At 35.9% G+C, this 24,327-nt stretch overlaps 1 protein-coding gene across 16 annotated transcripts in view; it reads left to right on the forward strand.

Moving 5' to 3' along the window:
* The window catches only part of RYR2 (ryanodine receptor 2), a 394,774-nt gene that overhangs the window by 189,364 nt on the left and 181,083 nt on the right, over positions 1-24,327 (forward strand). For all 16 annotated transcript variants that reach the window (XM_039567939.1, XM_039567942.1, XM_039567943.1 and 13 more), the window contains 8 exons: positions 722-878; positions 6,816-6,980; positions 8,035-8,156; positions 10,115-10,298; positions 10,994-11,129; positions 13,873-13,968; positions 20,042-20,160; positions 20,557-20,690. In XM_039567939.1, coding sequence (XP_039423873.1) covers positions 722-878; positions 6,816-6,980; positions 8,035-8,156; positions 10,115-10,298; positions 10,994-11,129; positions 13,873-13,968; positions 20,042-20,160; positions 20,557-20,690 — 1,113 coding nt within the window. The remainder of the gene's footprint in view (positions 1-721; positions 879-6,815; positions 6,981-8,034; positions 8,157-10,114; positions 10,299-10,993; positions 11,130-13,872; positions 13,969-20,041; positions 20,161-20,556; positions 20,691-24,327) is intronic.

Below are 24,327 nucleotides of genomic sequence, written 5' to 3' on the forward strand. Positions count from 1 at the left end.
GAAAATATCCTAGTTGTGACAGTTTGCCAAGCTGAAAAGCCTTTGTGAAATATATACTCCTTAGTAACCCCTACACAAATTTATCTTCAGGAATTAAGCAGGAAGAACAGCAGGGCTGAATTTTCAGTTTAGGGCAAGAAGTTCAAACCTGTGACCTGTATTTTAAGTTGAGTAATTTTTGGGGAGCTTAGATAAGCTTTGCCTTTCTTTCTTCTATAGAATAAGAAGAATCTGGGCCATTTTTTGATTAATAAGTTTTCATATTTATTTTAGGAGGGTTTCTATTTATTTATTATTTTAACCATTTTATTTTTGCACAGCATTTAAAGTGTGCTTAAAATCTGCTGACTGCTAAAAGATGAGGACTCTGGGAGAGTGAAGAATCACAGCTGCTGCTAGATTAAATGTTGGAGAGGGAACTGGCAGATCTAAACTCTTTGTGTACAGCATAAGCCTTCTTTTCTGTAGGCGATCTGTACCTTCTCTCAAGAGGAATTCAGTCTGAACAAAGGCAGCTTGTGCAAAGGAAGACCTTAAGATTATTTATTAGAATGGTTTTGTAGGGGATAACCACAAAGTAGCCACTTTCTTGCTGATAATCCAATGTGTGAATTTTGTGTTTTTTAGCAACTAGTTGGCAATATATTTTACTTTAAAATATTTTTGCCGGTAGTTAAAACATTATTTTTTTTAATGAATGGTTTTTTATGGACTCTCTTAGGTGGAGTGGCAGCCACATTAGATGGGGACAGGCATTCCGACTAAGGCATATCACAACAGGAAAATATTTAAGTCTCCTGGATGACAAGAGTCTTCTTCTCACAGACAAAGAGAAGGCAGATGTAAAATCGACAGCATTCTGTTTTCGGTCTTCCAAGGTATGGAATCAGTGAAGCATTAATAGTACTAGTAATAATTCCAATCTCTTTAGAAAGCAAGGTTAGATATTTTCTGTTTGTTGTGATTGCATTAAGTATTGGAGCCTTCTAATTTTCACTGATTAAAAAAATTCCAAAATGCACTATAAGCAATAACTAGAAAGCTTCTTTTATCATACTTTCTCTGTGTATTCCTACCTGGCTGGATGTTTGTGGGTTTGGATTTTTTTTTTTCCTTGTTAATTTGTTGCTTTTTTGTTGATGTTTTATTAGCTGGGTTGGGGTTTTTTTGTACTGCTTGCCCACTTTTGAGCAGTATACTCATTTCTAATTTGTTCTTCTGATTAACTTCTCTGCTGCTTCACTGCATATATCTGTTGGCTGACATAGAAAAAATTTATAATATCGTGAGTTACTGAAATTAAATTGGAAATTTGGGATTTCTCTCTCCAGATACTTTACTGTAGTCTAATCTGAAGTTACCAGAGTTTTACTTTTCATTTTGATAGCTTCAATAAGCATTTTGAGTTTAAACCAGTATTTTTGTAGTAGGTAAAGAGCTAAAAATAATACTATGATAAATTCTTAAATAGCCTTTATTTCTCATACTTTTCACCTGTAGCATGGTGTCTGAAAATTTTCCAACAATAATTTTGTTGTTGTAAAAAACTGTCTTCTAAAATACAAAGTACCAGTAAAGAGAATTACTCAATCAGTTCTCTGTACCATTTAATTTATATATGTTTTTAAATTATTTGCCTGCTTGGGAAGATAAGAAAATAATAGATACCCAAAGCAGGTATATGGATTTTTGCACCTTGATAACAAAGACTGTAGTTCAGATGATTGCTTTGAGAGCCAGATAATTGTTCATTCTGAAACCAATTAGAAAAGTCATAGAAATGCTTAAATATTTTAGGACAATTCAGTACAACCATATTGGGGATTTCCTGTTGGAGCTAGTATAGATTTCAACACTTGAAATCAAGAGGGATAGAACAATTCATTCACTGATTTTCAAGATGGGTTATCAGCAGGGATTGCTCCAAAAAGAGTGGAACAATATACTGTGCTCTACTTTTACATGGTTTATTTAGTCCAAAAAATACTTGAAGGCAAGAATTTTTAGCAATAAAGAATGTCTCTTGTTGATACGGATAAGGTGGTTTGTCTCTACTTTCTATGTAAAATATGCACGTGTATTTTGAAGACTAGGTGATGTTGTATTTGAAGTGTCTTCTTTTTATTCTTTTTTTCACCCTGAATTTGGAAGTCTCATTTGGAATTATTTTGAGATTTTGTGTTTTGAAATGGTTTTGTTCTACCATGCTCAAAATGAAAGGTTAACATTTATTTTGTTGTTAGTGGTCAAACCTATCCTATGCTGAGCAGAGCAGAGACAAAAGGCTTTGGGGCAGGTAGAAACTTGTTATGGTAATCAATTCTTGAAGAAACGAGAAAATTTTAAGATGGGCATATAGGCTAATCAGTATGTGATGAATATAATCTTACTGATGTTTAAATATGGATTTTCAAAGGAATTGGACGTCCAGAAGATCATATTTGATTTAACTGTTGTGGATATCAACATTAATGAATGACTTATTTGGAGGGAATTATAGAAATGCCACAGGAGAGGAGTATATGGTTTGCTGAGGATGAATCGAGTGGATGCAATCCTGTGCCATGTGCTCTAGAATGAGCCTGCTTGAGCAGGGAACTTGGATCAGATGACCCACTGTGGTCCCTTCCAACCTAACCAATTCTGTGATTCACTTTCCTGCTTTGGACTTCTTATAGGAGTGTCATGTTTCACTTTATTAGGCTACTGGCAATAAAACTTTTAGATGCCTTCCCTCTCTGGGAAAGAGTGTTAAAAAAAAGATTTCAAATTATAGGTGTTCTAGAAAGGCTTCTGTAGAGAAGGTAGGTAGATTTAGGGTCTCTTTTCCTCTAAGTATGTTTGGACAAACCATCCAAACTTTCACTTATGTTGTAGCATGTACTTAGCCCCAAAAAATTTATTCATGGATAAGAGGGAGCCCCTAATCTTCTTTATTGAGTACAGTGCATTAATACCTGTGAGTATTTCAAGTGGTTACTCTTTCTGATAAAAATTTCATCCTTTTTTTTGCCACAGTCATAATTCTTCCTTGCGGTAGCTGGAAAGAAGTGGGAAGAATTGTGAAGCTCCCACTTGTTGCACAATAGCAACTTAGCTTTAAATAGGCAAAAACAAATAAGGGAGAGGAAAGTGTTAAAGGATCAGTTCCTTTAAGCATTTGAGTAGATAATAACTTCAATTTCTATATGAAAAGCAGCTTTCATGTTTGTAGAGATAGTACTGAAAATGTATCACCTGTTAACCTGAAGATTCACATGTAAATATACAAGCTCAACATTTATTTTTTATATCTTATTATTTGCAAGGGCTCATCATCTCAAACATATTAGCTTGCCAGTAATTCATTTAAAAAATAGCCCAGAAGAGAACTAGAAAGCGAAAGTGTCTTTTTTGTTGTTTGTTTGTTTGTTTGTTTTAGTTTTTTTGTGAAAGCTTGAAAATACCACAAACTGTTGCCAAACAGCACTCAGAAGAAAAGGATTTTTCTGAGGAGCTAACAGTCACTTCATTTTTCTTTCTGGTGATCAGCCTCTGTGCTCTGGTTATCATATATTACTCTAATAATTATCATTAAATGCAAAATATATTAGTGTCTCAAGCATCTGAAATTCAGAAAATTATTATTTTTTTTTTCTTTCTAGCAGTTTTGCTTCACTCAGCACAGGATGTCCACAGATATCTAGAATTTATTTCTCAAACATACAGCTCTTTTAATAGACTTGTGTTTGTAGAGATAAAGTTTTGTGGATTCTTTTTTTTCCTCTTTCATTTGCTCCATATTGGTTCTTTTTGGTAAAAAACCATTGTTTTAATATCACTATTCCACTGAAATAAGGTTATTTTAGCAATTTAGAAATGTTTATACATTCTGTACCAAGTCTGCTTTTCCTGTCCTTAGTCTTTTCCAGTGGACAGAAATACATACATTTTAATAAAATTTTATGGCTTGTATTTTTGTCTTCAGCTTTTTCTTTCTTCTTCTTTCTTCTAAAATATTATAGAAATTATATTAATGTTGCTTTAAAAGCAGCCATAGATTAGCTTCTTGCAGTTGGTGAGGTCTTAAAATATCAGTCCCGAAAGTGTGCCACAGAGAGTATGAGTCAGGTCAGATGACAAGAGAAAAAGTTGAAGCGACAAGCCTTAATCAAGGAAATTCATTTTTGGAATGTCGTAAGGAGTTAAATTAGACTGAAATAATGTTTAAGGTAAGGCTTCACAGAATAATTTTTCAGCATTAGAATGAAACCATTTTTAAAAGATTTTGTTCATTCAGCCCACAACAGAAGTGGGAAGATTGGCTTGTGTTTTTGTAGGCGTGGAATAAACGCTGTTTATAAAGAGCACATCCTTCTGTGCCTTTTGTTCAATAATCAAAAATCTGACCTATTGCTCAATAATCCTGTTCATTTCCAATGCATTCTTGTTTTACATTACTGAGTTGGTTTACAGACTGTTGCAAAGCCCACTTGTTGCCATTTGTTCCAGTATAATAAATGAAGATTTTTGATCCTTGTTTAGACAAGGCTAATCATCTGAGAATGGGTCTAGACTACAAATAAAACTGAAGGTTTTCTTTGTAAAAATGCTGTAGGAGGAATTAGCTGATGGTTCAGTAATGACAGGTTACATATGTAGTAAGAATGGGGCTGGAAAAATGCATCATATAATTTCTGTGTCAATATACCATTATTAATTAGTGACATGGTGATTTCTGATGTTTTTCAGATCATAATTTTCACTGATGAACTATATTACAGTAGATAATGAGATTGGTTCATTATATGTACTTTCTCAACTACCTGCTGTTTACTGATATGAACCCAGCACTCCATTCAAATCTTCCCCTTTATAAATAATTTGTGGTTCCTATTCACTACTACAAAAAGCTCAATGTCTTGAAGCTCCCAGATGAATGGTGTAATGCCTGCTGCCCCCACACCATCCTCTAGTCTTCGGTTTCTCTCCTATGTGTAGTCCAGCTTTTACATTATGGTAGCTTTCGTGGCTACTATATTTATTTTGTAGGACAGAGCTCACTTTAATGGGGTTGATTTCAATCTGGGCTTTAAACCTACACACAGAGCTGTTAGTATACTTACATCAGTGAGAACAGAGATCTTGTTCCACAAATGTTGGCACTGTACTTTTTATGCCAAGTACACCTAATTCTAATTGGAACGAAGATTTCAACATCAAACCCTTTTACTTTCTGTTACAGCCAGTATATTTTTAAAAAAGAATGCAAAAATACTTTAAATTAATAATCCTTCATCTTATTTACAGTGCTTTATGAGAAAATTTGTGAATTCTTGTATTAAGAAATTAATTGTGGGACCTGAAAAAAAGAAAATCTTACAATGTAGAAGCACAGTATGTATTCACAGTATCTTCTAGTTATAAAGAGACTTCAAAAAACTGGAGCTTGAAATCAGGATCTAATTTATTTTATCCTGTATTATGATTGGTTTGAAATGTCATAAGTAGGTTTTCCATTTCCAACTGTTAACTACATTCAGGTTATTTGTGCTAGCTTTTGAAAGAATTGAATACAACATTTAGAAAAAACATATGAGCAAAATAATAGGTTAATAATGAAGCAGAGGCACACAATAACTCTGTAATTGGCATCAGATTATTAATAAATCAGTTATTACCATGTATCAATGGACAAAATTTTAATAAGAATTTCAGCACTTAAGAAGTGCTGAAAGTCATTTACAAGGCAGTGAAATTAACAACTGTATCCAGAAACCATAATAAAACAAGCTAAATTTATGAACATATTGTATCTGAACGTTACGAAAAGTAATCACAAGAATTTCACCTCTGTACTATTGTACTTTTTTTTTTTTTAAATGCTTCAAAATACATTCATGATTGTAGGCTGAAAATCTAGTTACAGGACATTTCCCTTAAAAAATGCTTTGAAAACCCTTTAATAAATTAGAGATTGTTCATGTAAAAACCCCAATCTTTGTCATCTTTTACTGTGAAGCTGTCTTCCCACAGTGTCAGGGCACATGTGTATGAAGTAGTCATTCTTCTAACCTTGGTTGTAGACTGGTAGAACAAGAAGAAGTTTTTGTTTCACTCTTTGTAACATTACTCTGAGTAGCTGCAGGAAGATGCTTGCCATCTCCTGCTGATCAGAAGCACAGAATGTTGAAGCTGTAGTTGGTTAAGGGGGTCAGGTTGCATACTGAATGTACAGCCATAGGTATATCAATCAGTTGAACCATATGTTTTTAGAGAGATTAGATGGATGATCTGCCATGAAGCAGGATGCATGGGCTGTTTGTCCATACAAGTCTGTTCAGAAGTAGTTTGTACTTAGGAGAGCTTGGTATTGGGGAAACACCTCAAATTAGAACCACAAACTCTAGTATTTTTTGGGATGCTACATTTCCTCTCCTGAAACAACTGCTGTCTCTACAGGACACCAGCTGGAATGACATCCTGTCATGCCATTATTAGTTTGCAGGCCAACCATGCAGAAATGGATTGCTTTTTTTAGGAAGTACTGAGCCCATTGTTGGGCGGAGACAGGTTAAAGGCCATCTCCCAGGGACCATTGGATGGAGCTTGTCTTTTCCAGGCTGGAAAAAAAGCCCCAAATGCCTAAAAAAACGTTTGTGGAGGTTATTGCCTGGTTCAGCTAGGGGAGTCAATGTATCTGGGGTTGTTTTGTAAGCTCTTATATTCTCAAATATTCTTTTAGGTCGTTTCTGGACAATTTCCTAATATTTAATGTTTTAGGCAAATATTAACATGTTGATTATTGGTTGTGTATACATATTTTTCTTCACCAGGAAAAGCTGGACATAGGGACAAGAAAAGAGGTGGATGGAATGGGAGCACCTGAAATAAAGTATGGGGATTCAATATGCTTCATACAACATGTAGATACAGGCTTATGGCTCACGTACCAGTCTGCTGATGCAAAGTCTGTAAGAATGGGTTCTCTGCAGCGAAAGGTAAGGCTGTAAATAGGAATGCGTTTCATTCATTCACAGTCAGATAGGGTGGGTTGGGCTGGGTGGTGGGAAATGAAGGGAGCTATGTGAACCAGCTAATTTCTGGATTTCAAATATTTTAAGCATGCCTTAGCATGCTTGTGAGTTGAAAGACTGGGTTTTTTTCAGTCACATATTAAAAAGTTAAGTGGTATACTGAATTCTCAAACCGAAGGCGAGACAAAGTGCATGTAATAACCTGTAGACATTAATTCACAAACATTGAAATATTAGTAACAACCTATAGAATATTCTAAGATTCCTTTCTTCAATGTAGTTTGGATTGAAGAGGCTTTTAGTTCAAAGTATTTCTTCCCACGCTGCAAGTGTATTACCTTTTGGGCTGGAATGTTCAAGTATTGAGTCCTGAGAGATTTCTTTCTTTATAGGATAATCACAACCAAGCAGAATGCTAGCTCAGCCTCATAAAGTAGGGAAAAGATTCTTTTGGAAATTAACACTGTAGTGTTTTCCATGACTGTTTTAGATACCAGAACTATACAGTTAGAGCAGAGGTTTAAAATATTTATGTGGATTGGATTGAATACCTTCAGAGCCGTGATAACTAGACATGAAAAACTATTAAGTTACTGGAAATGACTCAAAGCATAGTCAGAAAAGGCCAGTAACACCCTTAGAAATGAGGGCCAGTAAAGAATACCTGTTGTGACCTTTTCTGCTTTAGGGATTTGCTGCTCTATAAGGGATGTGTTTTTAATGTTGATAAAAAAAGTGTAATCAAACACCCCTTAGATTTTTAATTTTTTTTTTTTTAAATAAAGCATGTTGTTTACAAAAGCTGTAGCTTTGAGATTATTATGGCACTGAACCTGCTGACTCAGTACAGGTGCATCCTTGGACATGAAAAACTAAACCATGGAATTATCTGCTTTTAATAAAATTGTTATCTTTGTATGTAACTTCATCATTTCCTAGCCTGCCTTCCTATGTGAGTTTTCAGACTTCTTATTTAATGTCTCATTTTGCAGTGACTGCTTCTTGTTTTTGTTTTCAGGCAATAATGCACCATGAAGGGCACATGGATGATGGTTTAACACTGTCCAGATCTCAGAATGAAGAATCCCGTACAGCACGTGTCATCCGTAGTACAGTCTTCCTTTTCAACAGGTTCATAAGGTGTGCTTTTAAAATGATCTTTTCATCACTTTTCTTTTTTTTTTCTAGTTTATTCAAAGTCTCTCTTAATACAACAGGGAACAATTTATCCTTCAGTAAAAAATAGATCAGTGTTTCTCAAATCGGACATTATATCAATTCTTTGTGTTATCAGCAGGTAAGTGCCTTGAGAGATATTAGTTTCTTTTCTCTGTCTTCTAACATTAATTTATTGTTTAATCTTGATTTAAATGCATAAACATACTGAAAATGCAAACAAACAATAAAAGAGATTTTTCCTTTCCAAAATTTGCTTTAAGTCATGTGGTGCATTATTTAGCTTTTTCTTTTCTAAGTACGGTTTTTAAAGATGGTCCTCCTTGAAAAACCTGGGAGAGGGAGATAATTGTAAAACTACAGATCTGTAAAAACCACAAATATACTGAAGAAATTCATAGTCTCAAGAAGAAGCTTTTCTTAAAAATTATACCTTCTTTCTACCCTCACATTACACTTTGCTTATTTGTTCCCTTTTAATGCTACTTGTTTCTTTAATATTTCGAAATATAAAAAACGTTGTGTTGTATTTTATAGTAATTAGCCATTTAAAAATCCTGTCAGATATATGCAATTTGCATTTATCTTCCCATTACTAAATAATGCTGATAAAATGCTAATTCTCAAACGCTTGTGATTTCAGTAATTGATGAAAGGGCTTTTCATCAATGTAGCTTGCATTAGAAAAAGAATGATTAGCAGTAAGATTGTATGTAATGATAAGAATTTCATAAGAACCCATTTGTCGCAAGAAAAAACAGTGTGGGAGATGGTGATCTGAAACAACCATGTCCTAAATCAGGGCACAGCCAAAGACACAGACATGTGAATTTGTTGAAAAACATGTAACCAGGTAGTTAAAAAAAAAAACGGAAAAAATCACCTGTCAGCAGAACTGTCTACTGTATGACATTTAAAATACAAAAGAAATGTGAGCCCTAGGTCACTTTGTAGATACACCTTCATAGAAGCTTCTAAGAATGCCATAAAAGATAAAGACAGAGAAAGGCAATTTAATGATAAGGTTTCACAAATCAAGGTATTGCTAAATTACAGTGGAGATTTTTGTGGAGTGCACAGAGAGTCCAAGGTAGTGTTTAGCAGTTTAGTTTTGGCAGGATGTTACTCCAAAAAGAAAAAGCTGAATTGAAGAGGACGAAAAGTATTCTTTTAAGTGTATGCTCCACTTCTTTCTCACAAAGTCAGCAGAAGAATTGCACTTTATATAACATGTTCACAATAAAAATTAAGTTTTAAAGATGACTTTTGTAGCTATCCTTTTGAAACTTTGCATTATTTGCAAAGGGATTCAGCTGAGCAAGGGGCAGGTGCAACATGCATGAGAACAGTCAGCCCTCTACTTTTAAGAGAGGATCTTCACAGACTTCAGCAAGGCCAAGCTTGAATTGGGTATCAGGGAAACAAAAAAGCTAATGGAGTGCTGAGATAGAGTGTGTGGAAGTGCTGCATCTTCCCACACTGAAAAAGGCTTAAGAACACGTAAGAGATGTGTTTCAGAGCCTCCATGGGCAATCTGGACCCTCCTCAGCACTGCAGGACTGGTCTCTTTAACTTCTGTCCATCCCAGCTTCATGACGCTTTGTGCTGGTTTACAATAACTTCTCTTCATCTTTTGCTCTGCCTCTGCAACTACAACATCTGTAGGTAGAACATTAAAATGTGTTTTTTGGATTTGAAAAAATTTTAAGAGAAATAACATTTTTCATGCTTTCAGTATTTGTTTGGGATGGGAGGGGTAGATTGTTAAATGGAGAATGGGCAGATATAAAGAATTTTTGACAAGTTGCTGTCAGGAAATGAGCTTTGGCATCTAAACAAACTTTGCTTTTGAATAAATAAAGAGTTGGAACAATAAAGTAAATTAATTTTCAATTCTCAGGAGACTTTGCATCTTCTTGCAGGGGCCTTGATTCTCTCAGCAAGAAAGTTAAGTCTTCCACCACCGATTTGCCTATCGAGTCAGTCAGTTTGAGCCTTCAGGACTTGATTGGCTACTTTCACCCCCCTGATGAACATTTGGAACATGAAAACAAACAAAACAGGCTCCGAGCACTGAAGAATCGCCAGAACCTCTTCCAAGAAGAGGTACTTCTCTCAGTTTTACTCCTGATTTTCCACTCTGTTGTCTGCAAGTATTCTTTCACAATATCTGTAGTGTTGATTTAATATGGATTGTGCTTGCAGTGGGTTTTTTTTAATCCTGTGAGAGTCAAACTATTTGCTACATTCTCAATCTCTCTAGATCTGCTGTTTTTCCTGTATATTTGAAAGAAAACATTTACAGCCTTACTTCTTTTTCCCTTTCTAATAAAATTAGATGACCTTGTGCCTTGAATTCTAACCATAATTTTCTCCTTATGTGTTTTTCTGTTAGAGTTTAATCTCTTGATGTAGAAGGATGTTGTGGTTTAATAAGCATTCTTTAAGAATTTTGTTTAATATTATCTGTAATATATGTTTTTAATATTATTTCTGGTAATAAAAGTTGCTCTACTTTGTCAGATGCCTAAATGTCCTCCAGAATAGAAACTTGCCTAAAATTATGTAATGAATACTGTTTATTTTTGTTTTAATTTAACCATCCTAAATGGCAGACGTTTATTACCACAATGAAGGAAAATTTTCCACTGGGATTGCTTGTTTGACTTCACATAAATATTTTTGTGTTTTGCATATCCTGTCTTTCATGTTTTGTTTTCTTAGATTTCTGAAAATCTTTTGTGTTTGCATCTAAAAATACTTCTTTTTCCCTCTGACGATATGAGCTTTTTCATTTCTAGGGTATGATCAACCTTGTTCTTGAATGTATTGATCGCTTGAATGTATACAGCAGTGCAGCTCACTTTGCAGATGTAGCTGGGAAGGAAGCTGGAGAAGCATGGAAGTCTATTCTAAATTCTTTGTATGAATTACTGGGTAAGATATTATAGATTACTTGGATAGTTTTAGCTCAAAATAGTGAAGAATGAAGAATAAAGAAGTACAAAACTGTTTTAGTACAGAAGAATTTCCACTGTGTAGAAATTTAGAATAAAAATTAAGCAAGATTTTTGCATTTGCAGTTATTTGATGTATTAACAATACATTAAAGAAGTTATGTCAGGAGTTATAAGCATTTAAAAGTATCCAGACTAGGTCCAGAGAGTTAACATCACCATGAAATCAAATGACAACCTTTTGGGGTGTAGATGGTAGATGATGGAGTATAAAATTCTGTGGTTTGGTTATTCGTAGATGTACGGTAGAGTTGAATTTTTTTGTTACAGTTTCATTTATCTCTTGTTACATTAAGCACTGCAGACTGGAGGAAGTAGGGGCTTGATTTCCAACTGGCAAGGCTAGAAAATTCCTTCTGAAGAGTCTGCTTGTTTTGTACAAAGTATTGCTTCTGTGGAATTGTAGTGATGAGAACACACAAGCTTGGTTGACTTCCCAGTCTCTATGCCCCTCCTGCCCTCTGATGTTACTTCTCTAACTGCATTATCTTCTGGTAGCTAATGCTTAGGAAGCCTGGCTTTGATCTGGCTATGATGAATTTGTACATTGCTCTGTTCTGAATAATGCTGGATCTGTACAGTAATTATGTGGATGACAAATGGATGTTGCTTGCTCAGTCTTGCTTCAGCAAACAGTACTTTGTTTTTTGAGTCTGCACATAAATAAAAGTAAACTGTGATGCCAGAATTCATGTCTTTTGTCATGTCATTGACATTGTGTTTTATTTCACTGTGATGAGAATTAAGGCATTTACAGACGTTGAGAGTGAATACTACCACATATGAAAATCATATAATCTTAAACTGGTTTGGATCACAAGAGACCTTTAAAGATCATCTAGTCCAGCCACCCCAACTGCAAAAAGATCCTTCCTTACATTCAATCTAAGTCTACTGTCTTTCAATCTGAAATAATTGACATATATCTACTAAAGCATCTGTCCCTTCTCTATTACAAAATACATACATTCACTGTGAACTTGTATTAGATCCTTTTGCATTACGAAATAATGTGCAGTAGTATATGCAGTGATGTGACTTTAATGTCTGACTGACCACATCATGGTTTTTATTTCTTTAAAACCGAATGCTGGTCTTGTTCAGAGTAGTAGGCAATAAGAAAAGCAACTTTGGGATTTTATTTTTTCTTTTCATTTTAAGTATCTGTTTGCCTCATTTAATGCATGCTTTAACCAATGAATACTAACCTTTCACAAATTTGTGCTGAGCAGCATTTATGAAACCATCTCTGTCTCATTACTCTTAATGAAGTTAAATTTAGTGATGTGTTAAACATTGAACTGTTACTGCCTTCATTTTATGTTCCTACCTGAATCACAGTGAGATTGTGTGGCTTGCCTATAACCAATAAAAAGTCACTTTCAGAAACAGGTGTTCCTTAGTTCTAGTCTGTGTGTTTTAACAAGGTATTCTCCCTGTTATGATTCTCAAGTATTTTCAAATAACTGTGGTCATGATTAACTAAAAGTGTAAGATTTCAGAGTATATATTTTTTATTATATAATTCAGCAAGAAAAAGGTTTTTGTTTGTTCGTTTTGTTGTTAGGCTTTGGTTTTCCTCATCAGAAAACTGATGAGGAAACTGCCAGTTTACAAAACTGTCAGTGCAGTGGCTTGTTTGCTGTTAGGTCCAACATTTCTCTTCCTCTTTGCAGATAGTTTCATGTCATATTTATGTCAGAAGTCTCTAAGTTTTACCTTTTATAAATAAAGCAGCATAAAAACATAGTTGCAATATAATACACTGAATTTGTGCAACAACAAAACATAGATTTTAAGAGGCTGTTGCCTCTTAGCAGGACCAACAGTCTCTGTTGCTGGAAAAAATCACAGAAATTTCAGATTGAAATAATTTGTTGGCAGCACTGGAAAACAATCCTAAGAAAATAGGTTTGTGATGTTCCACACGTCAAACAAAAATGTTTCAGTCCTTTTTTGGGGTAGAGCAGATGCTTCTCTGAGAGCTCGTGTGTATGCACATACCTGCAGATGCACGTAATCCAGGACAGGGCAAGCTTGTGGGTGCCTGCAGTGTTCAGGGAGATACCAGTTCAGTTATACCCACCAAGTCAGTGCATGGATTCAGTCTACTTCAGCTTAAAGCATGAGGGTGAAACAGATTCAAAACACTTACTTCCTCCCTACAACCTTGTCAAAAGTATGGCAAACAGTTCCTGGACATCTATCTTGTTTTGGTTCCTATTATTCTTGGACAAATGTACTGTATCAGTAGAAAATAATTTGCATTCATCACCTATGTTGCTGGCTTCACACTCTGCTTTTCCAATGTTTTCTGTCATTACAAGAACACTGTTTTACAGCAACTTGTTTCTGTAGTAGCAGATGAATTCTGTGCTGTCACTACTGGCTTCCTCATGTAGAGCATTTTGCAGGGGTTATTGAGATGATTGTAAAGCCAAAATAATTCAAATTCCTTAAAGGTCATATTGATATCAAAGGTATTTCTTATGCTGAATTCTAACAATCGCTTACATTATTTAAATTTATATCTAGAACATCAATAATTGAAGATTAAGAATCTATCTTACTGGATCCTTTCGGACAAGAGAAGACAGGAATTATTTAAATTTAAATGGACTCATAACTGTGATTTAATTTCTCTCTCTCTCTTTTCCCAATAGCGGCTCTGATTCGAGGAAATCGTAAAAACTGTGCTCAGTTTTCGGGATCTCTTGATTGGTTAATCAGCAGATTAGAAAGACTGGAAGCCTCTTCTGGTATGCTTTTAAGTATTTTAACTTCCTTATTTGACCAGTTCCAAATTCTTTAAGATTGGTGATATACTTTTTCAGCCTAATTATAATGAAGCTCTTATTATGAGAGAGTAAATTATGTTAATAAAGTGAGATTTATATTTGTAACGTTTTTTATATACTGATTTCAGTTGTACTTCTACTTTAAGTTCTGGCAGTCTTGCCTTTTCCTTGACCAGTTGGATATAGTGTTACCTTTTAATTCAGGCAAACAAAGCATTTTACAACAGCTGTTCAATAGTGTAAGTTGTATTAATTAGCTTGCTAATTCTAGTGTCTGCCCTTTGTAATTCTGCATGTTTTTCAGGATTTGCATCAAACTAAATATAAGAATAATCATATGGAATGGATATAATTTGTTCCATTAACAGTGTTCCCTATGTAATACATATACATTTCCTTTTGAATCATCTCTTTTGCTCCTGATGTGTAAACTTTTATTTAAAATTAACAAGAAATGTTTTTCAGTTGCAGTTGAGACTTTTTTTGCTTTGTATATAGTATTTTTTACTATTTTTTTTGGAAGATGAGAGCATTTCAAGACTTCTTTTTTATAATAATGCTAAAGTTCAAAGGGCAGGAAGGTTTGTAGTCAGAACAATGGGCAAGATAGGGCAAGATAACCTACCTCTCCGGTTACATATTTTTAATTTATTCCCATCATCTTCTTGGTGTAGTGTCATGTGTTGTTCCATGAACTGGAAGGAACATAATGATTAAAGAGTTGTCCTCAGGAACTGAAATTGCATTCCCCATATTGTTCTTTCCATTCCTCAATCGTAGGTCTGCCACAGATGGTGTGCTCAAGAGTCTTTGAAATATTAAGGCCAGGAAGAAAGGAAGGATGTTGCCCATTGCAAAAGGTCTTTGTTTTACATTAGACTGGTAAACATTTGAAAAAAAAAATGTCACAGGAATAACACAGCCTTTTACTGTGGCATTAATAAATGAGAAATATCCTGCTATTGCTGACTATTCCAAGTAGTTCCAGGAGTTGTCTCAGTGCAGGTCACCATTTGGCATATACTAATAAATTTCTTACCTCAGTTATATTCAATCATCGTCAGCAGCTGTGAGAACAGATGTGTCCTACAGTAAACAAGGTGTTTGTGTTCCCCTCAGCTTTGTCATTAAACATTCATGGGCATTTTGTTTATTTGCCATAAATCTGTTCCTGAGATGAGCTGACCAACAACATGAGAAAATATTGTCAAATGTCAGTGGCAGGAGTGTTCTCCCTCTCAGAGCCAAGGGTGAACTGGCACGGCATTCACTAGCTGATCAGCAAGATGTGTGGTGGTTGATTGCACTTGTAAAGAGCAGTTACACACTGATGCTTCTCCTCTTGCAGATTTTTCCCTTTATCAACTCTTGGGGCAAGCAGAGAGTTTAGAAGTCAGTTATTCTTGGGGCTCTGAGACTGGTATAGAGACTTTGAAGCATTTGCCCATGTGAGCCTCTCCAGACAGCAATGTTTTATAGATGTACTTTTGCACAGTTTTATTTCATGTTTTAGTTGCAGACCTATGGCCTTAGGGCAGGGGACCTGTTTTACTACAGAATTACTTCCTACTCCTGGCAGGCACCTGATCTGTTTCAGCCTGGGATGTTTATGCTCTGACTGCTTGAGCATCTCAAGAGATGAGGCAACAGGAACATAGGAGTCTTTGCCTGTATCACTACTTTAGTTCTCAGCTAGTGACGCAGACAGATGGCTGCTCACAGCATGGGTGTCTAGTTAGAGGTTTGCTGATCATCCTGTCATTGCAGCTGGTACATTAGGGCTAGACATCCTAACCAAATAGATGTCATAACTGAACATTTGTGTTGGTTTACATTATTATTAGGGGAATCTGCCCTGTAGATGCTGTGATCTTCTTGCTTTATTGAGCATTTGAGTAACTGAATTTAAACTGAAACAAGCATTTGAAAAATGTCAAAATCATAAGTTAGATTATTTTTCTACTATGCTTCACCTGTGGTGTGAGAGCATTAACTTAAGGAGAATGATCTCACAGTTGTGTAGTCGCATGGCATTTGATTGCAACCTGCTTAATGTCAATAGATTTCACAAGATCTTAATGGTGAAACTACTTCCTAAAAGACCTTATTTTACATCTGAAACTCTCAGGGCAATGGCTTTCAGAAATAATGCAAAACTTTTCACTCAACTTTTGGAGGTTCAAGATGAAATTTCTTATGACAGCTCTAAAAATGCTTTGTTACATGGTTCCTGTTATGTATGTATGTATTTTTAATTTTTAATCTCAAACCCAAAAGATTTGAAAATTAAAAACATAATTGTTTATGGTAGTATAGTAAGGTATGAGAGACATTCTGTAAACTGCAGAGTATTTGACACTGCTCGCTCTGGGTAGTGAGCCTCCTGACATGCTGCAAAATCTACTCTGAATGTACTAATATTTGCAATAGTCATTTGTTCTGAGTTTTCTGCTAGGAACTAGGCCACTTGTACTCCATCCCCATGTGTGTGTTGGTAACATAACTTTCATGTTGCCTCCAAAACGGATTTTACAATAAAGACTTTTCAGGGTTTGAGGCAGTCAGTTATAAAAGATGCTAATTAGGCTGTGCTTTAGTTATCTTGAGAGGCACAGTAGGTTTAGCTTTTAGTATGTAAATGTAATTTTGTGATTTTATGTGGGATGCTTGCTTGTCAGGTTTTAAGCTTTATTCGGCTTGATGGGCTGAGGATATTCACTGTTTTGATTTAAAATGGTAGATCTTCAACAGGGAGAAATACTGGCTTATACTAAATTTTTAAAATAAGAAGACTTGTATACATATATTCATGTAAAATAATTTTTTCTAAGGTAAAGTGTTTATGAGGAAGAAACACCATATTCTGTTAATCACACCAAAATTAACCTCACCTTCAACATTGAAGTTGTCAGCTACATCTTCTGAATGAGTTTTCTTGAATGTGTTGCGATAAAGACTTGGTGCTACCAAATATTACCTATAAAATTCTAGTTTTCACTTTTTTCTTGTCCTTGAAGTAAAAGTGTTATGAAAACAGAACAGAGGCATTAAATATGTAAACAGCAACTGTGTATTGATTGTACAAATTTGATGAGAAATTGATTCATTTTTTGAGCTTCACTGAAGCAAAAGAGGGAAAATTATTATCTATCCAAGTAGAAATATGTCTGAGAGTAGACCACATTAGAAGTGAGAGATCACAGAACTGCAATGCAAATGCTTCAGCTGTCTCTTCAATCCATAAATTAAGATTAGATTAGTCTTTCACTCTGAAATATGTTCCAGATGGGATTAACTAGCCCTCCTATAATTTTAAAGGCATTAAAACATAGGTAAAAAGGTAGAATACCTTTAGCAATCTAATGTTGAGGACTACATTTAGTGCAGAAAGCTCTGTTTGCAGCCTGTGGTGTGAGCTGCTGGTTGAGCTCTGGGTCAGATGAGAAGACTTGAACTGCTAACTCTTTGCATAGCAAAGGTCCCAGGAATCTGTGGACCAGGCAGGTGACACTCAGAGACATGGCAGGTGTTGAAGACCCCCAGATTTCTGCATGCTTAGACTGTAGGGGTATAATAGCCCAGGTGCCCACAAATTCACAGATTGTTCTGAGTTGGAAGGTACCAAAAAGGATTGCTGAGTCCAACTCTTAAGTAAATGGTCTGTACAGGGATTGACCCCACAGACTTGGTGTTACTAGCACCATGCTCTAAACACCTGAGGTAATCTCAGGTTCCTGTGTTCAGGATCTGTCCTTGGTAGCACCCAGCTTGAGTTGTTATTTTGTTAGTTATTGCACCACAATGAAATTATTTTAAGGACTGGGACATCTGAGATTCTGCTATGAGAAACCTGGGGTAGAGCTGGTGAGGAAATCTGGTCTGACTGTGCAAGTGTGGGGTGTGTAGCTGTGAAGGGGCCATGGTCTGAGCTTAGGTGGTGCAAGAATGACTGCCATAGCGGCTACTGGATGGTTGTTGTACAGGGAAGCTTCTTTAACACAAATATGCTTCAAGTTAAGGTTTTTTGGAACCAGATAATACCAGGTTTTGAGGATTTTTCTCTTTAAGTGCATGCATTTTATTCTAGTATTCTGCAATATGACATCAGACGAGTCAACAAATTGTCCTGAAAACACATGCTTCCTTTCATCCATTAGTCATTAAGAAAACTTTCACTCTCCTTACCATGAACTCTGCATAGCATACTGTTTGTGACATTTGTATTAAATTCAAATGCTTAGTGCTTTAATGCCTTGAGCAACTCCAATGAAATTGGAACAAGTCTAGTTGTCTTTAATGTAGACAATCTAAAAATGAATCAATTGGAACAGACACAGTTCACTCATATGCAATTTTTTTCTGAAACACAGGGAGCAAAACGTATTTGGTAATTAGCCTTCAGATGCTATAGTAATTCAAGAAGGTGCTGGGGCAGCTGGATCTAATTGATAAGCATGCATTTATTCTCAAATGTTTACATCTTCAAAGTATTTTTACTTCTGTTATTGAAAACGTTAAGATTAGAAAATAAAATTTGTGTACTATTTTAAGACAAAAGGTTATGACTCTACCTACAGAAAACTCCACGGATATGGTTGCCACACTTAATTAGTATCATTTATTACTGGCATTACTTTTATATCGATAAAGTGTGTTTCAGTGCTACAATGAGAGGTGGCAAACGCCCAGTTACCACATTTTGAATGTAATGTGTTTTGTGCATTCCCAGATCACTGTGACACACAAAATTGTTCATCTTTTTACAGATTACCCCTCTAGAATAAGGATACTTTTGTAACACTTTTTTAACCTCCCTAGGTATTTTTACCAGGGTCAGTGACCCCTGACCTAGTCTAGTTCGCAGGCTGGGTGGACTGTGCTACTGTGTTTCTACAGAGCATCTACTCTTTTGGCTTGCTCTCATGACTCTTAGGTTTTTATCCTTTCTAACAACATTTTTACTGTCAGTATTCATAGAATCATAGAATGGTGGAATAATGGAAGTGCACATCTACTGCAACCCAGATCATACCACTGCCAAATTCAGGTTTAGTATGTTCTTTAATTTATAGTTGAGGCTTCTTGTGCTTAAACCTTCAGGGCTGTAGAATCACTTTGGGAGTTCACCTCTAGCTCATTATCTACGTGCATTTTCTGTTTACATATACGTGACTGTCTTCAAATATATTAAACAACATACTTTGTTTGAAGCCTGTTTACTGGGTGAATCAAATTGTCACTGTATCTGTTGTCTTCCACCTTTTCTACATTTCAGTCGTTGAATAATCCCTACTCTTTATTAGTAATGATAGCATGTGTCCCTCCAGACCTCTGGAAAAAACATTAAATAGTACAGGGATAAACAGTGATGGTGCTGTAGGTTATCTGTAGCAGCTGATGTTCTCTTCCTCATTAGGATCAAAGACAGGCCACAGTACTGTTACTGAGACAGAACCATCTGACAAAACCACTATTTTTCCCACATCAAGGGGAGTTGAAGAGCTACATTTTCCTGTAATGGAAAGAGCATGGCAAAGAGCAGAAGACTCATGCTATGGAATTTGCTTTGCAAGGATTAAGCTGTGTGTTTGGAGACATGGCTTGAATGAATAAAAGGCTGAAGACAGAATGATGAGAGCTGTACATTGCTAATAGGAATTGCATAACTCTAGATTTAAGACTGCTTCTCAGCTTTCCTTCAGCCCCTTTGATTTTTTTCTCATTGTGGCAACAACTTTAGCGGCTGATAATTATGCACTGCATGTACAATATTGTCTTTCCCAAAGGTAGAAGATCCTAAAGCAGGTGTTGACTTGGTCCAGGAGCTTTATGATTAACATTAATGATTTATGATTATGATTTAACATTAATGATTCTTCATGGCAATTCTTCATGCTGCTTTATTGGGGTTTTTTTTTGTCATATACAATGATTTTTGAAACTATTTCATGTTACTGAGCAGCAGATTATGAACTATTACGTACAGTTATGACTTTGTATGCGCTTTGAAGAGATTTTTTTTTTTTTCCCCAAGGAATTCTAGAGGTTTTACACTGTGTGTTGGTGGAAAGCCCAGAAGCTCTAAACATTATTAAGGAAGGACATATTAAATCAATCATCTGTCTTTTGGACAAACATGGGAGAAACCATAAGGTAGGTAAAGACTAAACAAGTATATTTAGATGAACGTTTGTGAACAAAGCATGCTCATTCTTCTGTGTGGAAGTTAATTTCAAATACTTTAATGCTGTTTTGATAATGAGGAATGAAACTTTTCCTAAAATGTATATGAGCAGTTTGACGAAGCAAAGAGGAATGTTACCTTTTTTTTGGCAAAAACATTGATACATACCAATTCTCAAGGGAAGTGAGAATAATGTTTTAATGTTAGGAGAATTTCAGAATTGTTCTAAAATAAAACCACTGTGATGGATGAATTACATACCATTACATGTCTTCCAGTAATAAGGTATAGAGCATTACATTGCCTGAAGTAATTAACAATGATAATGAAAAAGTATTTAAGATTAAAAGAATCTTTTTTTTCAGGTTTTGGATGTTTTGTGTTCTCTCTGTGTTTGTCATGGAGTAGCTGTGAGGTCTAATCAACATCTAATATGTGATAATCTCCTGCCAGGAAGAGATCTGCTCTTACAGACACGTCTTGTCAACCATGTGAGCAGGTACAAAGAAAAAGAAAAAAATCTGTATCTATGAACAAAGCAAAAGAACCTAACTTGTGCTTAAAATAAAGAGTCACTATGGAAAATCTCTTTTACTTCCAAAACTTTTGTTATGATATTTTATTCTTACTAGAATTTTAAATTCCCTTTGCAGTAGTGATTAAATTTGAAACGTGGGTCAGAGAGAGCTGTCATAAACTATAGCTGCCTGAAGCTGTTTTAAGTCTGGAGGGCTGTAGTGTCTTCTGAAGATTATGGTTCAGATCTAGCTGGGCATTCAAAGCATTGTCAGCTGATGTCCTGTGATTGCCTTTACATTCATGACCTTGTGAGGATTTCCTAATCACCCTTGGTCAAAATTAAGAATTTTGTGCCAATCACCTTCACCAGTGCCTGGAATATTTAGACGGTGCCTTCACCCTTCCTTCCACTCCAGAGTTTCAGAAGCTACCTTCAAGCAGACATTAATAACAAGATGAAGCTAGTAAAATCTTAAATTGGTAAAGTATCATTTACAAATTTTAAGCACATGTTTTTCCAGAGTTTTAATTTATGCTGAGGCTAAAGAATGTGGCTTTGTGTGAAGATCTGTGGGATCTTCTGTCTCAAACTTGTTAATTTTTAAAAGTCTCAATCACTTATTGAGAATGAAAATTGAAACACAGAAATAGTACTTATAATTCAGAGTCCATAGGATTTATTAGATGCTGAAAAGCATAAAAAGTCCACACTGTATAAGGAGGCTACTTCAGGCTAAAGGATCTGGGGAACTGATTGTCTCTCTTTACCTGGCATTGGTGAGGCCACACCTGGAATACTGTGTTCAGTTCTGGGCCCCTCACAAGGAGGACATTGAGGGGCCGGAGCATGTCCAGAGAACAGAATGGAGCTGTTGAAAGGTCTGGAGCACAAGTCTTATGAAGAGTGTCTGAGGAAACTGGTTTGTTTAATCTGGAGAAGAGTGGGCTCAGGAGAGACCTTATCACGCTCTAAAACTCCGTGAATGGAGGCTGTAGCCAGGTGGTGGTCAGCCTCTTCTCCAAAGCAACCAGTGACAGGGCAAGAGGCCATAGCCTCAAGCTGCACCAGAAGAGGTTCAGGTTGGACATCAGGAAGAGTTTTTTCATGGAAAGGGCTGTTAAGCGTTGGAACAGGCTGCCCAGGGAAGTGGTGGAGTCATCATCCCTGGAAGTGTTTAAGAAATGGCTGGACATGGCACCTAGTGCTGTGGTTTAGTTGTCATGAAGATATTTGTTCAAAGGTTGGATTTGATCATGGAGGTCTTTTCTGGCCTCAATGATTCTGCAATTCTATGATTGAGCTTCTGAGATGACTTTGGATCTCATACAAGGAAAATAAACTTGTCTTTCCCAAATAAAAAAATAAAAAAAAATTAAAAAAAAGCAAATTATTTGTTCCATATTTTTGCTTTGCATTAGAAAGTAGTGAATGAGAAGATTCTTATTCTTGCAATTATAAGGAAAAAAATTTTTTTTCAAAAGTCAATAAGACCAAGGAAACATTGAAGAAATTTAGTGTTAGGCTAAGACATGCATACCTTGACCCAAAAATATTTGACAAAAGAACTTTCTAAGGTATTACTGGAACTTTCTAAGATATTGGTGTTTAACATAGTTTTCCAGGAAATTGGAAAATTCTATTCACAAACCACTTTTGAACAAGAGTAATTTGGCTGATTAGGTTGATTAAATTGTGAGGTCTGGACAAAAGCATAATAAAATGCTACTGTGTTCAGGCAAAAATGATTGGATTTGGTGATCTTGCTAATAATTTACAAATAATAGACTTTTCTGGAAGATAGCTTTTGTCAAACACATTTTGTTTTTAAGGTCATTAAATTTTTGACTTGGAACAATGCAAAGAGTACCTATACTTAAACATCTGGCAAAAGACAACCCATATGCTTCCAATAAAACTAGTTATTTTGTAAGCAACCAGGTCAGCAAAGTCTGGTTTTGCACTTACTTGTATTTAACCACCCATACCAGCCCTTCTTCCTCCCCCTGTCATTCCCTTTACCAGGAAGCACACTGGGACTAGCTTAGAGCTACATTTTTGTTGATTAGTCAGCTTGAATGTAGAAACAAAATATTTATACAAGTAATAACCCAGTCTAGTGGAGGAATGTGAACACTACATACATTCAGTCTAGAAGTTTAAAAGGTTTTTGAGATATGGGTAACCAACCATTGAAGAAATATAGCTGGTATTGATTTTGGATACTTCTGTGCTCTATGGCTTTAATTCAAGATGGAATGGCTTTCTTAGTACAAAGCTGACACAGAAATGACTGTCTGGAGACAGATTTTTTTGGGATGAGAGTGTGTATTCAATATTATCCCAAAAATCAGATTAGAAAAGCATAGTTTTTTTTCCTTTTTCCCCCCTTGTGACCTTTTAGATATATGACTCTACATATTGCTATTTATCTAGATATTCTGGCCTTTTAAGTAGTCTTGTGAAGTACTGTAAAAAGAGTAGCAGTAGGAACATCACATTGATATTAAGGATTTCTACAGCCACTGCAAATTACTGAGTTATACAGGACTTGGAACAAAGAAGCAAGAGGTACAAGAGAATTTTGAAATAGATTGACACTTCACTTTTGTATCTTTTAAAATGTTATTTTCTTGAATGTATAGTCAGTGTTACAGAATGCAGTTTGCTATGTAAAATTAAACCTGCAATGTGTACTTACTACATTTACATTGGTAATTGGTTGAATAGCTGTGGGAATTTTTTTCTGCAGGATCTAACATCTATTAAATATTCAAACACATAAACTAATTATTATTGGTATCTGAGTGAGGATGCTGTTTCAGTTACTGAAGCAAACATTTTTTACTTAAAATGTATAGACCATTTTCACCAGAATAAATAAATGAATAAATAACTAAAAATGCTGCCTTCTGAGAGCTAGGGTCAGAGATACTGCCTGCAGGGTGCCTCAACTTGTCCAGAGCAAAGATTACCATCCATTGTTACTCTTCTCATGGGAGTATAAATGGTACTGCAAGCTGAAACCTGGACAGAATTAAGAAAGACTATAAAGCTTTGGGAGTGCAAGTGAAAAGTATTGGAGCTCAAGCTACCCCTTTTTCCATTTTACCAGTTAGAGGAAGAGGTGCAGACAGATATAGACATATATGCAGGTCAGCTTTTGGCTTCATTTGCTTGGTTGATGTGGAATAAGTGGTGGACATTTTCTACCTGTATTTCTCCAAGCCTTTCCATAGTTTCCCACAGGCTCCTCCCAGAGAAACTGATGCCTTAGGGTGGAGACAAGGGGTCTGTGCAGTGGGTGGGCACTGGCTGCCTGGCCACACCCAGAGGGGGGTGGTAAATCCTTTTCAAACTGCAAACTGTCACAAGTGGGGTCCCCAGGGATGGATGTTGGGCCCAAGGCTGTTTAATACCTTCCTGAGTGCTCTGGGTGATGGGACCAATCTCCCCTGATGGAGCTTGCCAGTGATACCAAACTGAGTGGTGAAGTGGACACTTGGGAAGGGAGAGCCAGCCTGCAGGAAGACCTGCATAGGCTGGAAGAGTGGGCTAACAAGAACCTTACCAAGTTCAACAAGGACAAATGTAATGTCTTGCACATGGGAAAACAGAA

The sequence above is a fragment of the Corvus cornix genome, chromosome 3 (assembly GCF_000738735.6).
Source record: "Corvus cornix cornix isolate S_Up_H32 chromosome 3, ASM73873v5, whole genome shotgun sequence".
NCBI lineage: Eukaryota > Metazoa > Chordata > Aves > Passeriformes > Corvidae > Corvus > Corvus cornix.